Source organism: Microcaecilia unicolor, chromosome 4, assembly GCF_901765095.1.
Source record: "Microcaecilia unicolor chromosome 4, aMicUni1.1, whole genome shotgun sequence".
Classification (NCBI taxonomy): Eukaryota; Metazoa; Chordata; class Amphibia; order Gymnophiona; family Siphonopidae; genus Microcaecilia; species Microcaecilia unicolor.
The window spans coordinates 58,433,322-58,447,131 of record NC_044034.1 but is presented as its reverse complement, the minus strand read 5'-3'; the positions used below and the strand labels follow the sequence as shown (position 1 = coordinate 58,447,131).

Here is a 13,810-nt window from a genome sequence, read left to right as displayed (position 1 = left end):
AATTGGGCGGACTGTCTGTAGGGCCTTGTCGGCTCCACGTAAAAGGCCAATGCTCTCTTGCAGTCCAAAGTGTGCAACCTGTCTTCACCAGGGCGGGTATGAGGACGGGGAAAAAATGTTGGCAAGACAACTGACTGGTTCAGATGGCACTCCGACACCACCTTCGGCAAGAACTTAGGGTGAGTGCGGAGAACTACTCTGTTATGATGAAACTTGATATAAGGTGCTTGCACTACCAGGGCTTGGAGCTCACTGACTCTACGAGCTGAAGTAACAGCCACCAAGAAAATGACCTTCCAGGTCAAGTACTTCAGATGGCAGGAATTCAGTGGCTCAAAAGGAGCTTTCATCAGCTGGGTGAGAACGACGTTGAGATCCTGGCGCCTAAAAATGTGTGCATAAATTTTGATGCCAATTAGTGCTTATAATTAGCACCCAATTATCACTGCTAATTGGCTTATTCAATTAAATTGCACATGGAAATATACAGCGTTCAAAACTACACATGCTCAATGGAATTAGGCTGTTTATCAATGAGGCTTTAAACAGTGAAAGCGAAGACTCCATCCAAAAATATCAGGGGAAGGGCATTCCACAAGGCGGACCCTACTACACTAAACAGTAGTAGTAGTACTTTATGAAAAAAAAAAAATCAATCCAAAGCAGCTGTGAGGGAATCCACAAGATGCTGCCCCTCTCCCTTGATAGCACCCCTTCACAGTGTTACAGCCACCTTAAAACTTATACTCCTGCCCATGGGAATGATGGGCCCACATAGGCTGTGAATTGGGCTTTCCAGAGGCCTCTCCCTACTTGTGCCTCACATGTTTTTCTTATCTGACATACCCATGTGGCTCAACATGATTTGCAGCATTCAGTTGTTGAATGCTGTGTTTGCATAGTTCCATTGGTTTAGAATGTCAAAGGACTATCTGGACTGACAGCTGAGATTTATGGTTGCCCATGATTTTCCATGTGATTTTGGTAGAAAAGTTGGAGCTATATTTTTAACTTTTGATTGATATTTAATATAGTTTTACTTTTTCTATGATAGCTAGGGCTATAATTTTATTTTTGTTACATTTGTACTCCGCGCTTTCCCACTCATGGCAGGCTCAATGCGGCAGGCAATGGAGGGTTAAGTGACTTGCCCAGAGTCACAAGGAGCTGCCTGTGCCGGGAATCGAACTCAGTTCCTCAGAATTATAGGGCTATAATTGTTAATATAATTGGGTTTTGTACTTAGCCTTATTGGGCATATTCTCAATGCAGGCAGGGGAAGGTCTGTACTTATGACCTTTCTATCCCAGTCTAGATGACTGGAACCCACAAAGGGATAAACTTTCTTATTATTGTGAAAATAGATGCTTGGTCAACAGTTCTCAGTGGTACTCACAAAAGATTAAGATTATTATAGGGAATAGACCAACTCTTCTAAATTGCTATGGTTGTAAGTACCTTTCCTTTTGTTGTTTGGTTTTCTTTTAAACTTGAAGTATTGCTTTTTAAGAAAAAAGGGAAGAAAAAAAGAAAGAAACAGTAAATGCACACTCCATCCTCAATCCAACTTCCGTATTGTGATAAAGTCACCTCCAGGATAGTTGGGTTAAGGCAGTTTCAGTCTGAAATACAAGTCCCAGAAGGCATTGCAGGCAAGGAGCCTGAGGGGGAGATGAAAAACCTGGACTGGACTCCTAGCTGCAATCAGGGAAGACATGGGTGTAGGCTGGCATGTTGTGTAGAGGGGCTGCCACTAGGTGGAAAGAGAGTTAGGAAACTCAGTGCGCAGGAGCTCATCACTGGTCTCATTAGTTTAATGCTCAACTCAGCTGGTATGGGTTTGGGGAAGCTAATGGAAGGAGAATGATTGGTGGTGGTAACTGAAGCCAGGGATTGATTAGGCAGGTGGGAAGGAATCCCAGCAGAGGGGAGTTCAGTTCAGGAGAGAGGAGCTGAAGGAGAGAAGCAGTTGCAGGCTGAAAACCCTTGGGCAGGGAGGTCCCTAAAGTACTGAAGCAGGCTGAGATTCCTTGGGTGAGAGAAAGTCCCAAAAGTATTGAATTCACTGTGAAGCTGATGCAGGGGAAAACCCTTGGGTAGAAGGAGTCCCTAAAATATTGAACTCTCCTGAAGGTAAAGAGGATAGAAGGTAGAAACTGCTACTGGGTGACTGAACTGTGATGATGAACTGAAAGAACTGTTTGTCTTGGGAATTGAATTACTGTTTATTGTGCACTGGATAAAGAGCCCAGACTGGAGCCTGTAAGCCTGTATTGAATCCTGGTATGTGCTATGCTGCTGTTGGAACTGTGTACTAGAAACCTGCATGGAATAAAAGTCCTTAAGATTGAAGTTACTGGTGGACATCTAGTTCTTCATTGTACTGGGAGCTGGTGGCTGGAGGAGATTGTTCTATCCTTGGCTGCACAAGAGAGGCACCTGGTTACAGTATCCAACAAAAACAAGCAAAATATTAACCGCTCTTTAGTACTAACAACAATGAAAACAGGTGGGACCTGGGCCAGTCCGGAGAGACTAAAGGAAAGCAAATTAGCAGGAAAGAACTAATTTCTCCTTCCTTAGAGTCCATCCGGACCGACTCAGGATCTGACTGATGGAAGTAACACAGCAGTACTCTTAAGGGAGGGACCCCAGCAAGCCTGCCATGAAAACCCTCACACCGAAAATTGCTTCCTGACAACACTGCGCCTCTAATCTGTAATGCGTAGAGAATCAATGAAAGAAGACCAAGTCGCTGCATTACAAATATCCAAAGGCGGCACCAAGAAGCATTCTGCCCATGAAGCAGCTTGCCCTCTGGTAGAGTGGGCCTCGACTCCATCCGGCACTGGTTTCCCAGAGAGAAGGTAAACAGAAGCTATCATTTCCTTAAGCCACCTAGAAATCATGGGCTTAGAAACCGCTAACCCATACAGGAACCTCCAATGAGCAGAAACAGACAGTCTGAATATCGGAATTCCTTCGTAGCCTTCAGATAGTGCTTAAAGACTCTCTTAATATCGAGAGTCTGCAATCTTCACTGGTCTTCACAACCAGAGGAAGAACCTGACAGGCAAACCTACCGACAGAGAGATGAAACTGCAAAACGACCTTAGGAAGAAAAGAAGGAAAGGGACGCAACACCACTCGCTCTTTAAAAAACTCCAAAAATGGCAACTTTCAGGAAAAAGCCTGCAACTCCGACACACTCCTAGCCGAGGCAATGTCTACCAAAAATATTGTCTTGAGCATCAAATCCTTAAAAGAACAAGACGCCAACGGCTCTAAAGGAGACATAGTAAGGACCGAAAGAACCATATTAAGATCCCAAGTCAGAAAGACAGTCCTAGAGGGAGGAGGAAGGAGACCTATGCCCTTCAAAAAATGCAAGACATCCAGATGACTAGCTATGCCTGCACGCGCCCCCAAAGACAAGGCAGCAACTTGCACAATAAGAGAAGCGAGTGCTGAGCCTTTATCAAACCTATGTTGCAAGAAATCCAAGAGCTCTGCCACGGAAGTTCGCAAGGGAGAAATGTCCTGATCAGCACACCATGCCTCAAAAATCTGCCAAATTCTAATATAATTCACAGATGTCGACCGAAGTCACAATCAAAGCATCGTGGAAATTACCTTAGGAGAGTAACCTCTGTTCGTCAACTGAACCCATTCAAGAGTCAGACCGTAAGACAAAACCGAGCCGGGTCTGGATGAAGAACCGGTCCCTGAACCAGAAGGCCAGGAGTATCCGGAAACTAGAGTGGAGGGTAAACAAGGAGGCACATGAGATCTGCATACCAAGGTCTGCAGGGTCAGTCTGAAGCTATCAAGATCACTAGCCCCTCGTGCGCCTCCATTCGTTGGATTAGACGTCCCAAAAGAGGCCATGGAGGAAACGCATAAAGAAGGCCCGAGAGCCAAAACTGTAGAAGAGTATCCACTCCCTCCACTCTGAGATCTCTTCTGTGACTGAAACAAGGCACCTTTGTGTTGAGACCTGTGGCTAAGAGATCCATGATCGGTAGTCCCCAACAATCCACTACTGCTTGGAAAGCCCATGGACTGAGAGACCATTCTCCTGGATCCAGGATGTGATGACTGAGAAAATCCACCTGAATGTTCTCTATCCCTGTTAAATGGGATGCCAGATGAAGTTCCGCCCACACCATGAGCCTCGTTTCCTGCTTAACTGAAGACGTCTCATCCCCCCTTGCTGATTGACATAAGCTACCGCTGTTGCGCTGTCTGACAGGATGAGTACAGACTTGCCCTCCAACAGCGAATGAAACGCTTCCAGAGCTAACTGAATTGCCCTGGTTTCCAAGAGGTTGATCAAGCAGGACACCTCTTGAGACCACAGACCTTGCACAAACCGCCCCAGTCAGTGAGCTCCTTAGAGTTCGAGAATGGCATCCGTTGTGACTATTGTCCACTGCGGCGAATCTAGCGGCATCCCCTTGGTTAAATTGGCTATTCGTAGATCCCAATATAGGCTGCTGCGTTCCCGAGCCCGTAGAGGCAATCTCAACTGCAGAGAATCTGTCTGTGGAGACCACCAGGACAGGAGGGATGACTGGAGAGACCTCATGTGTGCCCTGGCCCAAGGCACTATTTCTATCGATGCTGCCATAGAGCCCAAAACCTGCAGATAATCCCAAACACAGAGAACATGTCTGCGCAGGAATCACTGAATCTAAGATTGTAACTTGAGAATTCTACCCTGAGGAAGAAAAATCAGACCTTGGGCTGTATCAAAAGACACTCCCAAGTATTCGAGGTCTGAGATGGGAGGATCTTGAGGGAGTTGACCACCCAACTGAGAGACTGCAAGAACCGGACCACCCGATCCGTGACCTGCAAACTATCCTGATATGACTTTGCTTGGAATAGCCAGTCGTCTAAATAGAGATGAACCAAAATACCATCCTTTCTGAGAGTCACTACCACCATGACCTTGGGGAATGTGCGAGTAGCTATAGCTAGTCCAAACATAAGCACCCAAAACTGAAAATGCTAGCCCAAAGCCACAAAGTGAAGAAATCACTGGTGCATGGGCCAAATCAGAATGTGCAGATAGGCCTCTGTCAAATCCAGTGAAGTCAAACACTCTCCCGATCTGACGGCTACCATCACTGAGGGAAGAGTTTCCATATGAAAACTAGTGATCTTGAGAGGCTGATTGACTGCCTTGAAATCTAAAGTCAGACGGAAGGACACTTCTTTCGTTGAAACTACAAAGTAAATGGAATAAAGGCCTTGCCTGACTTCTGAGGAAGGAACCAAACAAATAGCCTGGAGTTCTAGAAGCCTTGACAGAGTGTCCTGGAACGCACCTGCCTTGAGGTGAGATCAGCAGGAAGACTCCAGAAAGACGTCTGAAAGATGCCATGCAAACGCTAAGGCATACCCTTCTCGAATAACCTCTAACATCCACTGATCGGTGGTAATCTGGGCCCACCTTCAATAGAACTGTGTTAAACTAGCTCCCACAGGTATCACAGGTAGGACCCACACACCGACATTGGGCCAGACAGGCTGGGGACTGGAAAGAAGCCCTTGGGTTCCCTACCACCTCGCCGAGACCCTTGAAAGGACTGATTTCTCTGGAAAAACCTAGATCTCTGACTCTGAACTCCTCTACCTCACCGAACCAGACGGAAATGTTGCCCCCGACAGCAGCCAAGAAACAAGTCACGTCCCCACACTCTAGGCCGGTTTTCTGGAAGGTGAGGGCCCTCACCAAATCATACAAAAGCATCCACTAAAAAGGTATAATCCATCTCAATTTTAGCTACTTCTGAGTCTATCGAAGACAAATCAGCAGAAGCTCTATCCGAGACCCCTTTGGCCCACTGGAAGCGAGCCCTAGCCACCAAGGAACCACAGATGGCTGCCTGAACCGCTAAGGAAGAGACATCAAAACTAATCTAAGAGAGCCCCCATCCGGAGGTCCTGAACATCCTGAAGAGTGTGTCTCCATCAACAGGGACCGTATTGCGCTTAGTCACAGCTGAGACTAACGTATCTATCACAATCATTTTAAGAAGGGACTTGTCCGCATCCGGAATCAGATAAAGCCAAATCATAGACCGAGCTGGACGAAAAGGAGAATCCGTCACATCCCACTGGGCCTGAATGATGTCCCTAATATCCTGGTGCGCAAAGTTTTACCCGGACATCTAATGCCCTTAACCAGCAGATCCACCCTATAGCCCTCTATGGCCGTGGGTTGCTCATCCTCAAATGAGGTTGTCATCAAAGAAATGAGTTCCTGCAAGCCCTCCTTGTGGAAAAACTCTAACAACCGAAGGAGTAAAGATTCTGCCCCTGGGTCAGCTGGACCAGGGTCCTCCAACAACTGCCCTGTCCTAACACAACTGCCTCCTTCAGAGAAGCTATGTCCAAATCTGGATCAGCGGCTTGGTCCTCCTCCAGATCCCAGGACCCCCTAGCTCTCTTTGCAGGTGCCACCTGCCTACCTAAGTACCCTCCTGAAGGAGCAGATGGAGTACCCAATTTTTTAATTTAAAAAGCTGGTAAATTTGAACAAGTTCAAGAGGGAAACCTCCTTCTGGGAGTCCTGACTGCTCTGGCAGCACCACTGCTGGCCAACCGTTCTGCTGAATGGGGCAGTAAAGACGTGGGACAGTCCTCTAAGCCATCAGAAGAGGGCAAAATGGCGGCTTTTCCCACCAAGATGGGAGAGCTTTCTCTGCACTATGTGCCGAAGACGGAGAAGCCGCTACCACTGTGGGAGAAGCCGGGAGAGAAGGGCCAGCCGCAGCTGAAACCTCCAGAGCCACGTAATATTTACATGCCCCACTCACTCTGAGTCCTCGGCGCTGACAGACAGTGCGCATCTATGGAGTTTCTCCACCATAGTGCAGCTCAGCTAAGCGTCTTTTATTATTTTTTTTTTATGAAAACCTCGCTACCAACGACCAGAGTTACACAGGAAAAGCACATCGCTGCTAACTCCAGCGGACACAGAGCTGCCTTAATCATTCTCATCTATGGAGGTTGTTTTTTCTTTTTTTTAAACACACAAACGTGGCTGCCTCTCCCCAGGCTCAAACACTCTTCCACCAAAGAGGTTGAGACACTCTCTCTAACAACAGAAGCGGTTAGTGCTGTAGGGAGGAATCAGGCAGAGGGACTCAGAACCTCCAAGTGTAACATTCCTGAGACTCAAGGGAGACCACTGCGGACCTCAGCCTCAAAACAGAAGAATCACAGGTGCACAGAAAAGAAACCTTAAAGAAATCTTAAAGAGCCAAGTCCCCCTTTTTTTTTTAAACTAAGCAGTAAAGGAGAATATCAAGAAAAAAAGATAAAGAGACTACAGGGCTCACCTCCTTGCACCTGTTGGAGACTGAGAATACTCACTAGAGTCAAGAGTTCTCAGCCTCCACCTGCTGGAAGGAGTGCATAACCCATCAGTCAGATCCTGGGCCGGGCCGGAGGGACACTAAGGAACTGTGTATTACCCTATCTGGTTTGTCTGATCTGCTCTATACATCTTTGCTACCTAAGAGTTTGCAGATCCCTGCCTCCCACTGTTTTGCCTTTCATACTAGTTAAAAACACAAACTTCTTATGCACTTAAAGATAAGACAGTAGTTTCACCTTGTGGATCCTTATAACTTTGGTGATATCCCTGCGCAGCTGTTACAATAAGAAAACGCATCATGACCCTCTCCCTAGATATTTAGAACAGGTCTGAGTAATAAACATTTTCTACCTATAGGCTGAGCAAAAAACATTCCCTTTCATAAATCATGCAAAAAAAATGAATTGAAATCAAAAGGAAAGCATTTGACAGACGACAACCCCCAAGAAATAAAAACACGATTGAGAAAGACTTGCAAGAAATCATGACCTAAAGCAAGACCAAGGATCAAGTTCATTGAGGATAAAGAAAACATGAAAAAAAAAAACCTGATGGGAGGCAAGACAGACAAAGATACTGAGGCAAAGATCCTGGAAAAATAAAACCTGACAAAAAAGCATATTATTGCCAAAGCTCCCCAAACTTTAGGTAGGGAACTGCTGAACCTGAGAAAACATTCATTTACTTCAGTAATAAACAAACCGAGGCACGTTGCATGCTGCAAGTGAACAGGAACTGGTGCGCCTGCCCAGGGAGATATTTTCAATACACTCTCAGAAAGCTCTGGAAAAATAAAAAATAAAATTCACTGGCAGTGATGAGTTCACCTATGTGACTTCGGAGACAAATGCCTTTGAAGAACTCATTTAGTCCTTTGAGACAGAATGAGCAGTAATAAGGTGATAATTTGCTGTTAGAGAAGAAAATGACCACAACTGCTTAGATTGATTATTCTAATATATTTATGGCAGTGAGGAACATTCTGGTGATGGTAAGAAAACAAGTGTTCCCTCAGTAGGCCAGTTACACTCGATACACAGAGAAATTATTACAGCGTTTAAAAACCTACAGATATTCAACACAGATAAATGAAGACAAGTAAACTTACTGCCTGGGCTTGTTTTATAAAATCAAGGATGTCTTCTTTCAAAGCTTGGTGGATTTTTGCTGGCCCTTTATCATCCCATAGACATACTGCATGGACATCCCTAAAACATAAGTTTAGTTAGCTTTGCAAATTCTCTGAAGAGAGACATTTGTAAGAGTATATGCCTTTGAAAACATTTAAGAGTTTAGATTTTTAAAATGCTTCTATTGTTTCCTTGTTAATTTTGACTCATTAGGTACTTTGGGTAGGGCAACATAAAGCTGAAAAAATATTCACAGACAGAAAAATCTGGATTTGAATTTAACTACTTGACTTTCCACATCAAAGCTCAAGGTGAGTTATAAATTCAGATAAAGTTAGTAAGTCCCTTCTTAAGAAAGCTTACAATCTAAGTCTGTGCCTGAGGCATGGTGCGTAACGTAACTTTGTCTAAAGTAGCAAGAAGAAATCAGTGAGGTTTGAACCCTGGCTTCCCTGGTTCTTAGCCCACTGCTCTAACCACTAGATTATTCCTCCATTTAGCACAAGATAGCTTTGATCCATTAACCTCTGGGATCACCATACTGCTTTCACAATTCCCAAAATTAGCGCAACAAAGAACTTAAACCTTATTGGCCACTACTCTACTACAGTGTTTTTTTAGACTCTTCCTTCTAGGGCTGGTGGGGTATGGGTACATTATAAGCCACCCCAAGCTTATGTTAGAAGGGTGACATATAAACATAATATATGAACTCCAGGAAAGAAAAGTTGTGTTAGCACGTACATACTTCGCTTGCACTCTGAGGATTCAGTCTGTTAAAAAAAAAAAAAAAAAAAAGAGAAAACTGGGCAGCCATTCTCAACAGGTGTCATGGAATATGGTGGGATGAAAGCACTGTTTCTCACCTGTAACAAGCGTTTTCCATAGACAGCAGGCTTTATCAGGGACACAAGTGGGTAAGACCATCATATGTCACAAGGACAAACAGTTCCCACAGAGATCAGAGCTGAGTGTAGTTTTGAGCATGCATGGTTCTTTCCATATGCAGCGGTCTTTTCAACACCTCAGTTAGCTCCATAGCTCAAAGAGGAATGGAACTCTTGGGGAGATGAAAGGGATTATATGCCTGACGAATTCTGTCCATGGAAAACATTTATTACAGATGAAAAACAATTAAAGCTCAATATATACATAAATTGCCTTTACCACTGACAAACAAAATTGAATCAGGCACACAATTAACTCCTAAGCTCAGGGCTGCTCAACTTGTTATGAACTGTCCACTGCTCAGCAGCAACTGAATCAACAAGAAGATGCGAGAGTAGCAAAGTCACAAAGACAGGATAGCCAGCACAACTCAATGGAGAAGTAATGGGAAATGAAGCTATGCAGCAAGGACCAAGTCATTACTTTTTCAATGGAATCCAGCAAAGCAGACTTCAAGAGAATTACAGTTGTTGCAATGCCTTTGATTTGATGAGATTTCATTTTACTGGTTAGAAGCGTTCCAGTTTGCTCATAACAGACTTGGATGCAGGAAGCTAGCCAATTTGTCCGTGTCCACTTGGCTACTGGAATGCCAACTCTAATAGGGACAAAGAAGATAAATAGCTGCATAGACTTTCTGATGGACTCAGTTCTCTCGAGGTAATGAGAGCCTGTGTGCAGTCCGAGTATGAAGGGACTTCTAAAGCAGTGTTTTCAATGGTTTTGGACAAAAGGTGAAGCCTGGTGTACACAAGGCCTCTTCAGTGGTGGTTTAACATGAAAGAGCCTTTTAAAGAACTTAGATATAAGACAGAGGGAAGCTGGAAACCTATCAACAGGGGCATGACAGACCAAAAGAGTGCTAAAATGTACTCTGATGAAGAACATTTTGAATCCTAAATAATAGAGATGGCACAAGTAGTGTAATTTGGAGGCTGGAAAACAGTAGTGTTGTGACCAATAATGAAACACCAGATGGAAAACTTCTTCCACTTTCTTACAACAACTAATATCTTGAATAGCTTTGAGATAAGGTGAAAATTAAACACGGCCCAATTTTCAAACTAATGATTAGCAACTTGAGACTGGGATAAAGGAAGTAGCCTTTGTTCTGAATGATCAACACTGAAAATATTTGAAGCCTGACAGACAGACTCTCAAAACATTTGAAGAAAAGGAACCAGTTTTAATAAAGCTAGTAGCATGACATGATAATCAGGGCACCAGGTTCTGTTAGAACTTGCACAGGATCTTTGCCATGAACAGAATATGGGGATAAGCGTAAAAGAGAAAGCCAAGCCCACAGGATAGCTATGACATCCCTTGTCAGTCTGATGAAGGGCACTAAACAATGTAGCTTGACATTTTCACTGCCAGAGGCCTACTGGGGAGAGGACCCCCAAATCCATGCTGCTTTCCAGCAGAGGCAAAGGGAACCCATTCCCCCCCTTGTTTGCCAACATAAAACATGGTTAGCTTGATTGTCCATATGAATTAATACTGGGTGATCTTGAAGAAGCTGGATGAATTCTTAGAATGTAAGATATGGCTCAGAGCTCCAGATGATCAATATGGAGCAAACTTTCAGATTTGGTCAGGTTCCCCAAGAAAGGTGGAGTCCAAGTGAACTCCCCACATGATGTTGGAAGCATCTATTAGGACGGAGTGATATTCCAGAGGTACAACAGGATACCTCCAGTCACCACTGCAGCATATTTTGTAGCAAAGCTGACATATGAAGTGAGACCAGCAGACACTAAGAACTTGAGATCCCACTTAAGGCCTCTCTCATCCTCAGGCAGATAAAACAGGACCACATAGTGCAATGGTCACAGGATCCAACATTTATATGCAGGCCCCGGTTGTGACCTTGGCAGAAGTCTGAATGTTGTAGACATGAAGTATCAGGTATTGCAGTCTATCTAATGACAGAAAAGCTTCAGCTTGTATTGTGCCCAGATTCACCTCAATGAACAAAATTGTGTTTGTAGGTTTAGGGTTGACTTCTCAAAGTTGATGATGAAGCCCGTACTTTGAAGTAGGTGAACTGTTTCCTTCCTGAAGATTACAGCCAGGTGTTTGGCGAATACTGCCAAAGGCCAGGCATCAAGATACAGAAAAATGAAGTTACTTACCTATAGCACTCTGAGGAAAGCAGGACTTAAATACTCATGCATGGGTGATGTCACCAATAGAGCCTGGTGTGGGAAATGAAACCTCAGGAACCTTTCCAGAAGCATATGGGCCACTCACCGTTCATATGTGCTTGTGCCTGCCTGCATGGCGTGGAACCTCCTTAGTCCATTATTAGCTACAAGAATAAAGTTCCTTGGGGAGGTGGAAGGGTTGTGAGGATTCAAGTCCTGTGTCCTTGGAAAACAACTGCTACAGGTAACTAACTTTGTTTTCTCTGAACACAAACAGGATTGTGAATCCTCACACATAGGATTCCCTAGCTACAGGCTGCCTTCAACATAAGAAAAAACAACATGAAAGAACATAGCAAGAGGTGTCAAAACAGGCACAAAACAATATTTTTGGTGACTTTTTCCTCTCAGAAGGCAGCCCAGAATTGAAAGAGAAGGGCCTAGGAGGGATGGAGTTGGAGTCTATAGTCCAAATTGATTCTGGAAGACTGTCTAGTCAAACCTACTGTCATGTCAGGAGTCCTGATCTAAGCGGTACTGGGACATGAATTTTATGGATGGAAGCTCTGTGGTGACAGACTTCAAATGGGCTACCAAAGCTGCCACAGCTCTGACATGACCCTCCAGAGTCAACCCAGCTTGCACACAGGTGAAGGAAATGCAGCCAACTAGAATGAGTGTATTTGCTAATGGCAACCCCCTTCCTGGTGTGATCAAAAGAAACAGAAACCTGGATGGATTTTTTATGGGCTTTAATCTGCTCCAGATAGAAGTTCAAGATCTTAGTCCAAAGTGTGCAATGTCTCTTCACCTTTATGGGCATGAAGTTTAGGAAAAAAAGATTGGAAAGGAATTGGCTGGTTAATCCTAATAAATAAATAAATAGTCCTTCCGACACAACTTTTCGAAGGAACTTTGGTTGGGTTCTCAAAACCACTTTATTATTTAAAAAAAAAAAAAAAAAAAAAAAAAACTTAGTGTAAGGTGGCCTGGAGCTTACTAACCCTGAGTGTTGAAGCAACTGTCACAAAAAATAAAAGACCTTTCAATTCAGGTATAAGTGGTGAGTATCTAGTGGCTTAAAAGGAGCTTTCTCAGCTGAGCAGAACACTGCAGTCTCAGGACACCGTGAGAGGCTTGACGGGAGGTTTCATAAGAACCCAGCCTCACATAAAGCGAACAGGCTGTGCCAAGATGGGTTTACCTTCCACCCAAAAAAAAATCCAGAGGTGGAGAAACATTAAAACTACAGTCACAAAACCAGCAAGAGGGTGTGACCAACATGACACTTTCAGAGAAAACAAGAGAACGGCATTGATACAACTGGAAACTTTATTCTGTAAAAGATTCAACACAGCAGCTGTGTTTCAGCACATAAGCACCTGCTTCAGGAGTCTGAGAAATACATCAATAAAAATAATAGTAATAAATATAAATATAAAACAAAGTATCAAAAACATTTTTAACATGCATATTAAAATATAATATCAGGAGATATGTGGAATAAAGGAACATAAAATCAAATGGTCAAAGAAATACTTGTAATCAAGTGTATGGAAACATGGGCTAATAATCACTTCAGAAGAGGATCAGATTGGTGTACAGGTATTTAAAAGAAAAATAAAAAAACGAAATAAAAAATAAACATCTAGGTCCTAATGAGCTAGAGACCTGATACAATCAAACACATATACAGCATAAAACACAATGATACATAAAATGCCAGAAAAGTATAAATATCATTATATAATCATGTATAATAGAACTAGAAAACACATTTCTAAAAAAGGAATAGAGCGAGAGGGAGAGAGAGAGAGATTAAAAGAAAAAGCAACTGACCTTGAAGAATAAACTCAACGTAAATGTTCAATAATATGTACATTACACACAATCTGTCAACAAAAAACTTGATATTAGTAAAATACATCTGTATATACCGTATTTTTCGGACTATAAGACGCACTTTTTTCCCCCAAAATTTGGGAGGAAAATGGGGGGTGCGTCTTATAGTCCGAAGGTAGCATTTTTGGACCTCCGTCCCGTACTTACACGATTCCATGTTCCCTGGTGGTCTAGTGACGTCGGGGCAGGAAAGAGCCCCCTCTTTCCTGCCCATCGCGCTGCTCTCCGTGCTCCTCAATGCTTTCTGACGGTCTCTGCGATATTCAAAATGGCCGCCGAGATTCTCGGCGGCC

The 13,810-nt window shown here is 43.7% G+C and overlaps 1 protein-coding gene across 1 annotated transcript in view; it reads right to left on the bottom strand.

Moving 5' to 3' along the window:
• Positions 1 to 13,810, bottom strand: part of CUL5 (cullin 5) — a 271,181-nt gene that overhangs the window by 225,224 nt on the left and 32,147 nt on the right. The window contains exon 3 of the mRNA XM_030200261.1: positions 8,499 to 8,598. Coding sequence (XP_030056121.1) covers positions 8,499 to 8,598 — 100 coding nt within the window. The remainder of the gene's footprint in view (positions 1 to 8,498; positions 8,599 to 13,810) is intronic.